Below are 12,319 nucleotides of genomic sequence, written 5' to 3' on the forward strand. Positions count from 1 at the left end.
TCAAAGGTCCGGTAACAAAAACTCCGATGTCGATACAGAGAGGGCTAATTTGATTTTAAAAAAACTTCAGAGAGGGCTAATTTGATTTAAAATTGAAAGTTCTAGTTCACTTTTAAAGGGTCAAAAGAGATCGAAGGCCAACTACCCCCCCCCCCACGCCCTTTTCCCCCCAAACCCATCCAATAAAAATTTTGAAATAGCCATTTTGTTAAAAATAGTTCAGACATCAGATAATAAAAACTCCGAGGTGGACACAAAACCATTTTTTTTTTACTTTGATATTGTTACTTTGATACTAGTTTTAATACTTTGATGAACATTTGATTTTGAAAAAAAAGTTTGTTGGTTTTAAAATAAGGTATTTTTAAAAGCTTGAAATTTTTTGCAATCAAAAACGAACAAAAATTAAATTTAAAAACAATTTACGAAAAAGAAGTTTTTCAAAGAAAAGCAAAGGCCATATTAAACTTAAGATCAGCAGATACAAATATATGTTAAAATTCAAACTCAAAACGACCAGAAATTACTATTAAAGAACAAATGAAACCCAAAACTAACAGAAATTAAATAAACAATCATAGCAAAAAAAACATACAACAAGTAATAATAAAAATGAATAAATAAATGTCAAAGCGAGTAATGATAAAATTGAATATGTAAATCAAGCTTTAAACGAAAAAAATATTTTGCTATTGAACTATAAATGAAACCTAAAACTAACAGAAATTAAATAAAGAATCAATGCAAACAAACATACAATAGATACTAATGTAAAGGAATAAATAAATCTTAAAAGGAGTGAAACTTAAATTGAATATGCAAATCAAGCTTGAAACGAGCATAAAATAACTAACAAACTAGAGTTTGGGTATCGTCTCTTTCTCTCACTGTAAAAATCTAAAACCTACTGCGTCATGGCGCTTTACTGAAAATTATATGTGTCTTGAACAATCTTAGAAAGTATAAACAAAATCAAATTGAAGATATATAATGATATTAATCGTTTAAAGATCCATCAGTTCAAGATTTGATTTCAATGCATTTATATTTTCATTTTCAATGCTGTAAGAACTGGAAAAGAAAATATTTGTAATATAATTCGTTTTCAGTGAAGCGCCAGTGACGCAGTAGGCTTTAGGTTTTTACAGTTAAGGAAGGGGACAATTTTAAGAGTTTTGAACAATTTTAGAAAGAACTAATAAATTAAACTGAATATTTATGTATAATTATATTAATTGCTGAAAGCTCATCAGTTCAAAATTTACTGTAATTTTAATGTTTATTTTCAATATTAAGTACAAAACAAAATACTTGTAATACAATTCATTGTCAGTAAAGCGCCAATGACGCATTAGGTTGTAGACTTTTAGTGAAAGATGGAGGCGATACCCAGACTCTTGTTTGTAGTGATTTTTGTTCGTTTCAAGTTTGATATGTATATTCAATTTAAGTTTCATTCGTTTTTATATTTATCTGCTCATTTACATTTTTATCTACTGTATGTTTATTTGCATTGATTGTTTATTTAATTTCTGTTCGTTTTGGGTTTCATTTATTCTTTAACAGTAATTTCTGGTCGTTTTGAGTTTGAATTTTAACAGGTATTTGTATCTGCTGATCTTAAGTTTAAAATGGCGTTTACTTTTCTTTGAAAAACTTCTTTTTCGGAAAGTTTTTTTTTTAATTAATTAATTAGATAATCTTGTTTTAGTACACTGCATATCACGAACCTCTTACCACCGGATTTTTTCTTTTGTAAGCATAAATCTTTCGCAAGATAAAAAACTAAACATTGACAGAGGGCTAAATAGGGGATGATTTGTATGACTCATTTTCGTCACTTAGGTCACCTATGAATTCCTACCATTGATGCTATTAAGTATTAGTTTTATGAATCACCGTAAATTGTTTGATGTCATCCAGAAAATAAGATATTTTATAAATAAAAATATTTATATGAAAATCAAACAGTTCGTGGTAACGAACTGTAAGTAAGGAGCGACCCGGCTCAATGGTTACCGAAACTCTAAAAAACGGAGTTTTGGTACCAATAGATACATCAAAAGAATGAGATTTTAATTCTAATTTCAAAAATACAAGTTTCATCAAGTTTAATTTTACTCATCAAAACTTACACGCCTGAGAAAATTTGACTGATTTTCGAAAAAAGGGGGAGAGACCCCCTAAAAGCTATAGAACCTTAATGAAAATCACACCATCAGATTCAGCCTATCAGAGAACCCTACTGAAGAGGTGTCAAGCACCTGTCTGAAAAAATGTGGAAATTTCCACTTTTTGCCAGAAGAAAGATCACGGACGCGTGTTTATTTGTTGTTTTTTTTCCAGGGGTAATCGTATTGACCCAGTGGTCCTAGAATATCATAGAAGGGCTCATTGGAACAAAAATTAAAAGTTCTAGTGCCCTTTTTAAGTGACAAAAAATGGGGGGCAACTAGACCCCCTCCCACGCTCATTTTTTCTCAAAGTCACCCAAATAAAATTTTTAGATAGCCATTTTGTTCAGCATAGTCGAAAATCTAATAAACATGTCTTTTAGGATAACTTAAGCCCCCGCAATTCCCAGGGGAAGGGCTGCAAGTTATGCACTTTGCCCATTGCTTGCATATTGTATTGGTTATTGGGAAGTATACAGACATTTTCAGGAAGGATTTTTTTCTGGTGGGGGGGGGGCTGGAGGAGGGGGTTACTCGGGAGAATTATTCCGGGGAGGATGTTTCTTGGGGGTAAGGGACATTTCTATGAAGGGTGCGCCGGATTTCCAAGCATTATTTAAAAAACGATCAGAAATTAAATTAAAAAAACAAGTTTTTTCAACTGAAAGTAAGAAGCAACATTAGAACTTAAAACGAACAGAAATTATTACGTATATGAGGGAGTTCTCCCCCAAGTCAATACCTCGCTCCTTACGCTACAGTTTTTTTTTTAGTGCTTTCAAAAGAGCTATCTATTCTAATTAAACGGCCTTTGTGATTCAGGGGTTTGTGATTTAAAAAAATGTTTCACTTTTAACGTAAAGAGCGTGGTATTGACTAAGAGGAGAAAAATATACGAATATAGAAGTTCGTTACGTAAGTTAATTTGTAAATTACGTCAGAACCAAATTTAGAGACAGCCATTTAGCACAAGAAAAGTAAAAATTTTTTGCAAATTTTGTTTACTTATTCAATGACGGTAAGCCAAAATAAAAGCTGCATTAACTAAAAAACGCTCAGAAATTAAATAAAAAAAAAACAAGTTTTTTAAACTGAAAGTAAGGAGCGACATCAAAACTTAAAGCGAACAGAAATTATTCCGTATATGAAAGGGGCTGTCCCCTCCTCAACGCCTCGCTCTTTACGCTAAAGTTTGACTCTGTCTGACAAATTTATTTTTTAAAACAATAAAAAAAACTTTACCGTAAAGAGTGAGGCGTTGAGGAGGGGCAGCCCCTTTCATATACGGAATAATTTCTGTTCGTTTTAAGTTTTAATGTCGCTCCTTATTTTCAGTTTAAAAACTTTTTTTTTTTTATTTAATAATAAGAAAAAGCGAATCTTCATCCTCTAAATTCATTAAAATATCTAAACTTAAGCCAAATAAATTTCTGTTTAAGAAACTGCAAAATCATTAATGATATAAGCCGTATCAAGTTTAAAAGCCTGTCACTTACCTCGAGAGAAACTGTCACTTCTTTTGATAGGATAGGGTGTTCTCCTTCTTGATAAATATGTTCTAAGCGGAGAAGAATTTTCCCTGTCTCCCACGGTTCAAACGTAAGGAGGTTGACATTAGCTGGGAGTGACCTCTTGAGACCTGCGAACTGTGAAACGCGATTAGACAAAATAAAAGGGGGAAATAAAAGTTGGGAAACACACTTGAATAGAATCCTAGCAAAAGCATTCTATAAATTTTCTTTTCTCTGAGTTTGAAATGGCAGGAGGACATTACAAAAGAAGGGAAAAAATCTAGGTGTTCGATTAAATATACTAAATGTGAAAAAATATGATTAGGGAACTGTGAGATGCAATTAGAGAAAATAAAAGGGAGAAACGAAAAAGTTTGAAGACAAAATGAAGCAAATACCATATTATAAGCAATCTTACATGAAATCTAGAAACCGGAAGAAGGGCATTTAGAGAAGAGTGAGAAAGGAAAGAAGCACTAAAATGAGAAAAATCCAGAAACTCGGAGAAAAAGTGTACATGCATTTTTTGTAAGGTCCCGGATTGAAGCTCTGTGATTTTAATGACGTGCACAGAAAAGCGTCTAAACAATCAAATAAAACATGAAAAGTCCAGACACATTATACCGAGTCCTTTGAAATAATACTTATACACAGCGTTTTTGTGATAAAGGGAGATGTTGTATCATGATTAGTGATTTACTTTAGACAAGCATTGCTGAGACTAGAACATAAACTAGACACAATTAGATAGGTGATCCTCATAAAAGCAATGGAGATTCTCTACGGAATTTGTTTTAATGGGATAGGTTTTATTGCCAGTCGCCACTAAGACTAACAAAAATCTGACATGGGGGTCGTGAATTCGGGTTCCACTGAGACCAATTCCTCCCCCCCCCCCTGACTTTTTCTGTTGTTTGCCTCCTGACTATTTGCCTGCTGATGTCAGCTTCTCATCGAAGACATGGAAATAGTATGTCATGCTGTGACACATAGGAAAAGTTAAATTAAAAGATTAAAATCTCAATGGCAAAATATAAACCGTCTTTACATACTTGCCCACAGAATGGGAGGATTATAACGGAAAGACTGAAAACGAATATTTGAAGTGTCCTTTCTACCCCTTCAAACAAACTCAACAAATTCCCACAACCCTGTTCTTGACCATCTAAACTTAGAGATGCTTTTCTAAAAATAATTGAAAGCATATTTCTAGAGTATCCATCCCTTTCTTCCTACTTATCTTCAGTAATGATCCCCCTCCTTGTTTGTGATGTATTACATTACCCTCTGCCCAAGTTACCGTCTTAATGTTTTACTCACAGAGAGGGTTGAATATTTCAAGGTTTAACCCAATTGTTCATTCGTTTCAGAACTCATAACAAGCTGACAAACAAACGAAGCAGTTTATGCTGTATATTAGCTAAATATCCTGTTGAACAATAGAAATAAAACATTTTTTTTCAAACGACATGCTTAAGCCATTGGATTAAAAAAAAAAAAAAAAAAAAAAAAAAAAAAAAAAAAAAAAAAAACAGAATTTGCTAATCACCCAAAAATGGTGTCACACGAACTAGCAGGTGACGAGACAAGTAAATCACAACAAAGAAGGAAAATAATGACCCCCTCCCCCAGTTCAGGCATACTACGAGGTATATTCAGTTTAGATTATAGATACTTACTGAGTTTCTTCTGTTCCGTAATTTTGATTTATGTTACCTAGATTCTAATACTATTTATTAGGAAAATAGTCGAAATCGCGGAAAATGGCTCATAAGCGCCTAAGGGCCTTTTACGCCAAGAACCATTGAGCATGAGTGAATTACAGTCAATTTACCGACGTTACGCTTACCCTCGTGTTGTTTTTCGGGCTTGCATCATTTGCCTCAAACCAGTATTTAGTCTACCACCAGTGTTTCTGCTTCTCCCGATTATTCGGAGATCTACCGAATTTCTAATCCATCTCCTAACAAAAAAAGAAGATACCGAATCTCCCGAAAATCTCCAGAAAATTTTACTTTGTGGTCATTCTTTGTCTTTTTTTTTTTACCTGGTCGTTGCCTGTGGTCTTTTAGGCATTTTCCTTAACGTCCAAGGCAAAATTGAGACAGCGCGATTTGAATTTTATTGGCATATGTATGAACATTGCCCATCATCCATTCCACAGTGGTTACATTGATTTTCTGTTTTTGATCATTTAAACACCTTCAAGGTTTGTAATTAACTAAACTAACATCACTTAACATCAGTTCATAACATTAACATCATAACATCAATTCGTGAACTAACCACAGTTGTCGGCTTGCACCAAGAAGATGGGAACTAGTACTATGTGGGTCCAGCTGATTCAGTAGGTTCAAAATGATCCAAAGTTACTAAAAATTTAAAGAAATATGACAAAAATTAGACTTTGTCTGCAGTTGCTCTGTAGATCTGAAGGGGTTTGTATAAAATGATCCAGTACAAGATACAGAGACGAAAATTGCAGCATTTTGAAAACAATTTACCATTTTTGCTGGCTGACAAGTTAGTCCCATTCCTGAAATATATGCCGCATAAGAATGATACTGATAAAGCAAGACTGGGTAAGCAGAAAGTGACGAATATAGTCCGCCAGGGCCTGTAAGTGTATTATAAAACACAAAATTGTGAAGAAAGGATGAAAACGAGGACGATTAACAGCCAGTGAAAAAATTGAAATTAGTTTTTATTGAACCCGAAAAAGCTAAGTCACTAAACCCACCCACCCATGGCCCATATTTAAGACACTACTCGTTCTCAGTGTGGTCGAGAAGTCTCATTTACAAAGGGTGGCTGGAATATTCATATAGTGCCAATGATGATGAAACAGTAACTCTGACAGCCGTGGATTACTGGAAATCGGCTTTGAGTGCGAGGGACCACCGTGGAAACCAAACTTAGCAAACTTTGTACAATACTTGATTTCCTTGCCGTTTTCGAACGTAGTTTCAGAGAGACTGTTCAGCTTACTCAAGAATGTAAAGACAGACAGAAGGAATCGTTTGGTAACAGTAACTTTGGCTTCCACAATTCAGACGAAACTTGGAATGAAACGAGCTGGAGTTACAGTTGACACACTGACGGTTGACCAGCCCCTGAGAAAGAGGCTAAAAGGAGTAGTAGTGTCTACCAGCACAACTGAGTTATTGCATGATCAGAGTGGACTGCTCACAAAAAAAGCCATGCGATAGACACAGATTATGAATGTAATGCGGTATATGTGTCTGAAAGTTTTGCTATTCTTAATTTTTTTTTCAGTTATATGAATACTAATGAGCTGCGACATTGCGTTTTGTCTTTATCATTTGTGAATAACTCTGGGGATGGCGGTCAAAAAAAAATATCTGCTTAACTCAGACTCAATGGTCAAAGGCCTGGTATTCGTAATTCGTCCAGATTTTCTGTCCCCGGCCTGAACTTAGCGGGCGGTTGTGTGGAGCCTGAAAGGACAAGAAAAAGTAGGGGTCTATGAAGAAAAATGTCTTAATTAAACAGCTTTAGAGTCTGAATGAAATAGGACTGCACCTAGTTTCAAAATTAAATACATTATAGTTTCTAGCTGATTCCTTTAGTCATGTTTGACAAAGTTGATTGACGAATTTTCTTTCCGGAATTGCAGCTGGCTCCAGTTATCTGCACTCTGAACTCTTAGAATGTGGTACTTAATTCGCAAATCGCTTGAACACCTCCGAAAACTAAATGCAAAATAAAACAAAATTCATACTGAAAATTCTACCGCATCCTGAGATCCATCTCCCGATTTTCTCCCGAATCCTGAGAGCCATCTCCAGACTTTTTCCAGAAAACTGTCAAGATTTTACAGATTTTTTGAAAAGATAAGTGGAAACACTGTCTACCACTGACTGAATGATAGACTCGTTTTTGCAAACGAAACGCCACCGTCAAATCTTCTCTGAATTCTGTTTGGTTCAACGCTTCACCCACGCCAATTGCGTAATCGAAGAAAAGGCGTTTGCAAATCTTTAATCCACAAAAGTAATTAAAGGTAGTCACGTAAACTGTTGGCCCAATACTCTCCCAAAATTATGAGTTTTATGATCTATTTTTGATTGTTTTTATATTTTAAGTATAATTTACCCCATTTTAGCGTTTTTTTACATTACGCTTGTTCCGCGTGCTTTTTTTTGGGCAGTCATCACTTACCTCAAACTTGTATTTAGTCTTCCACTGACTGAATGATAGAGTCGTTTTTGCAATTGAAACGCCACCGTCAAACCTTCTCTGAATTCTGTTTCATTCAACGCTTCACCCACGCCAATTGCATTATCGAAGAAAAGGCGTTTGTAAATAATTAATCCATAAAAGTAATTAAAGGTAGTCACGCATACTCTCGGCCCCATACTATCCCAAAACTATGAGTTTTATGATCTATTTTTGATTTTTTTTTTATATTTTAAGTATAATTTACCCCATTTTAGCGTTTTTTTTACATTACGCTTGTTCCGCGTGCTGTTTTTCGGGCAGTCATCACTTACCTCAAACTTGTATTTAGTCTTCCACTGACTGAATGATAGACTCGTTTTTGCAAATGAAAGAACAGGTTTTTTCGACACTTTCAATGCCAGTTGACGGTAATACTGTGAGATAGTGCCTCCAGAGCTGAAATTTCCCACTAAATAATTAGTACCTCTGACTACAAGACCTTCTCCGAATTCCAGTTCATTCAACGCTTCATCTACACCAAATGCATCATCGAAGAGAAGTCGTCTGTGAATCTATAATACACAAAAGGAATTAAATGTGGTCACGCAAGCCGTGGGCTGAAAGCTGTCGGCTCCATAACCTTCCAAAAATTTTGAGTTTTACGATTTCTTTATGTTTTTCATATAATTTACTGATTCTAGTGGGTTTTTTTTTAAAAACTTCAGGCTGTCCAACTACTTAGCTTTAGCAATCCTTTCCTATTTTAAAATTACTTTACAACATCTCTCAGTAAACAACAAATTTTAGCTCACCTAACCGCTAAAAATGACAAGTTTCTCTCAAACAATTAAAAGCAAAGACACTTGCTTTGAAAATAATGTGTCTCATTCTAGAACTTACTTGGATTATTAGTAAAATAATAGTTATTTCAATTCCAAATTTTTTACTTTAAAGTAATTAAAATATAATAAGCTATCCCGCCCCAAGTTTCTAGTAAAAATAAATTAATGGCTTATTTTCATTCTTTTTATGATTTATGTTCCGTGTATACAATGTCCATTAGCTGAATAAATTTATCTTTATTTAGATACATAACAAAGAATTTTAGTTTCTAAGATAAAAAACAGAAAAAGAGCAAACATCGACTCCAATAGACAAATAAAAAAAAAGACTGGAAAAATGAGTAAATTGATTTTTCAATACAAAAGAAACAGTTTCTTTCCCTATCAATTCCTAAGTCTTTCATATTATTTGAAAATGGACGGTGAAAATCTATCGTTATGATTTATATTTCAAAAAGTGCTCAAAATGGTACAAATATTACATGAAAACCAACGAATAAGAAACAGTAGTCGAACTGCCAGAAAAATTATGATTTAGCACTTTTGAATACATCGTTGGGTATCTGGATGATTGTATTACTTTAAGAAACCAGGAAACAGCGGAGGGGGGGCTGATGAAGGATTCCCTCCAGGCTATTCCAAAGCAGAGTAGGTTCCCCTCTCTGTTGATTCGAGAACATCCATAGCAAATTAACACAGGATTTCGAGAAGGCCCTGTTTCCAGGACACGTTTCCTGTTTCCCTGTGACGTCACGACAGCCCTGGCAAGATTCCGACAACATGCCCTTGCAAGATTATATTATTATTATATGAGTAATCGGAGTGTGGTTGGGATAACACACGTAGCAATAATAGAGGTTACTAGCCCATCTGTTCTATTAAACGGGACACAACTGTCGACACACCCTCGAGCTTTAAATGGGTCTATAGGACAATAGCATAGGATTTTAAAGACCCAGATAGGGAAAATAGCATAGGATTTCCATGACACAGATAGGGAAATTATCCCAGGATTTCCATGACACTTCCCAGGTGTTCCACTATTTCCCCTAACAACCGCCATTTCTCGCGATTCGTAGCCATTTTTGGCATATTCTTTTTCTGGAAGATTCCCATGTTTCCAGGTGTCCCATTATTTCTTCAATATTAAAAAAGAGTTCAGTGTGTCAACATCAAAATGGATATTTATACATTATTAGATATTGAAAATGTTAGAGAGATGGGACCTAGAATGCCTAAAGTAGCAGTGGAAATTACAAGGGGTTTCCGACTAACCATAGAATGGGACAAGATTTATGCAGGATATGTTATGTCATTAAGCAAATTCAAGTCGGAAGAACAGTTATGCTGCGCGGCTAAAGTGAATATAGTGCATATAGAGAGACTACAAGACTGATTAAATGCATTACGAGATATACTGAAGAAACAAATCTATAAAAAATGGTTGGTTACAAGCAAGATTCTTTATTTGGTAGTGAGAGTATTAAAATGGATGGATTTCAGCACCAGAAAATCTTACGGAGTCTAGTAAAATTGGAAAAGTGGCTAATTTTACATGATGATTTTCTTGAATTATCTCTTCAAAGGAAACTTCTCAAGAAACGCTTAACGATATAATGGGAACTGATTCCCCATCTTTGAACTATGAAACCTTGTTATCGCGACCCAGCTGCTTTATTTATAGATATATTAATTGAGAAAAAATGATATTGTGGTTTTGCTTTTGTAAGTCAACAAGAAATTGTGTCTAAACAGGTTTTTTGACGTCAATTATCATAGAAGACATTTTTTATTGAACGTGAGTCAGTTTCATTTTGGAAGTGAGACGGTCAACATCAAAAAATGTTCTACACATGTCCGTTATGTTTATATACATTGGGCAGCTATTCATCTTCTGAGAATTTTACCTTTACTAATGAATATAAAGAAAAGTTTAAATTATGCAGTCCATTGAAATTGCAGGGAGGGTACTATGCGAAAACTAAAGACTATAAGTCCTGTCTTTAAGAAATTTGTGACTCTCATAATAGAGGTTCCCTATTCTCCAATTGTCACTATGATAAATGTGACCAATGGGAAAATACTTACCCTGGCATGATTGCGAAAAACCCTAAACGTTCAGTTTAGTTCAGTTTATTTTTAAGAGACTGGTATCGTCGCGGCTTTAAATTTTAGTGGGAAGAAGAATCTGGTCTACGCTTCAATTGCTGGAATAAAAAAAGTTTGATTCTTGCGTCATCGCTATGATGATACTGGCTACTATGATTATAACCCTACAGACTTTTATTTGGCTGTTACAGTAAGTAATTCTTCATATGAAAATTTTGTTGGTGACTTTGCTTCAAATAAGCAAATTGTAAAACGTGAATTTTATAACATGAATCGGAATAGTATCATTGACTTTACAAAGAGATTTATTAAAAATAAAGTTACAATATATTGTAGAAAATTTGACCCTGACTTTGCATGCCAATATGAGTACAACCTGAATCCTAAAGAGCTGCCACCACTTATTGTTTCTGATGATTAATTAAAAAAACCTTTTCCATAAAATATGTTTATCAAAGGAAAATAAAGAACTCCATTGAACCAAAAATGAGCAAAAATAAGATAAATAATCTACCAAGCTTGAAACTACCAAAAATCAACATCGATAAATAAATAAAACCAAAAACAAACAGAAATTACAATAAATAACCGAGTCAAACTCAAAACGAGCAGAAATAAACATGAGTAGGGCTCTAAAACACTATGCCTTCCCAAGGCCAGAATATAATTTGCGCTTAACTGAAAAATATAAATGTTTTTACTTTTATAACTTTAATAAATCAAATAATATTAATATTTTGATTACTAAGCATCAGTATATGTATATTAAACAGACAATGGACATTAATTTGTATTTTTTTTTCAAAAAAGTGCAAGTTATGTTCTGGCCTAGGGGAGGCATTTGGGTTTCTGTTCGTTTTATATTGACAAGGTCTTTTTAGGGTAAAATAAAATAATACTTTAAATCTTTTCGTTTTTTTAAGACTTTATAGTTTGGCCTGCCATTTGTATACTGGAGAAAAATTTTCAGCAATTTTAAACAACATACACCCTTTTAAAAATCTGGAAACAAAAAGTAGTGTTTAATTTAGTTTCATACCTCCTCTAGTTGACCTGAAATAGAAAACTTGATACCATTAGCAAAAAAATCTGTCTACTTTCTTTGATAGCTTGGATACAATTATTCTATTTTGATTTGGTTAAATTTTAAGAGCAGAAGTAGCCCCGAAAATTTGAACATAATACCCTCAGTCGTTATTGGGATACTGCTGAGATGCCTTATTGGGAATTAGCAGTAACACAGTGCATTTTGATTTAATCTTAAGGCAACATTTAGTTTTTAAACATAATGGGCAAATGGGAAGGTGGGCGTGGGAGGGAGACTAGATGCCCTCCAATCACTTTTGACTGTTGAAAAGGGCATTAGCCCTTTCTATTTTCAATCGAATGAGCCCTTTTTGAAGTTCCTACGACAACTCCTTCGATACGAAGTGCCCTGGTCTAAACTAAACAAAAAATAATACATTGTACTCACATCGATCTTTACTATAAAAATGTCAAG

General features: G+C 34.2%; 1 protein-coding gene across 1 annotated transcript in view; it reads right to left on the reverse strand.

Moving 5' to 3' along the window:
- LOC148951984 (lysosomal alpha-mannosidase-like) overlaps window positions 1-12,319 on the reverse strand; it is a 397,289-nt gene that overhangs the window by 104,318 nt on the left and 280,652 nt on the right. Inside the window, exons 7-8 of the mRNA XM_089089462.1 lie at window positions 8,200-8,439; window positions 3,671-3,820 (exon numbers count right to left, since the gene is read on the reverse strand). Of these exons, the coding sequence (XP_088945588.1) occupies window positions 3,671-3,820; window positions 8,200-8,439 (390 nt within the window). The remainder of the gene's footprint in view (window positions 1-3,670; window positions 3,821-8,199; window positions 8,440-12,319) is intronic.

The sequence above is a fragment of the Artemia sp. Qi Xiang Cuo genome, chromosome 5, assembly GCF_049724085.1.
Source record: "Artemia sp. Qi Xiang Cuo chromosome 5, ASM4972408v1, whole genome shotgun sequence".
NCBI classification, from domain to species: domain Eukaryota; kingdom Metazoa; phylum Arthropoda; class Branchiopoda; order Anostraca; family Artemiidae; genus Artemia; species Artemia sp. Qi Xiang Cuo.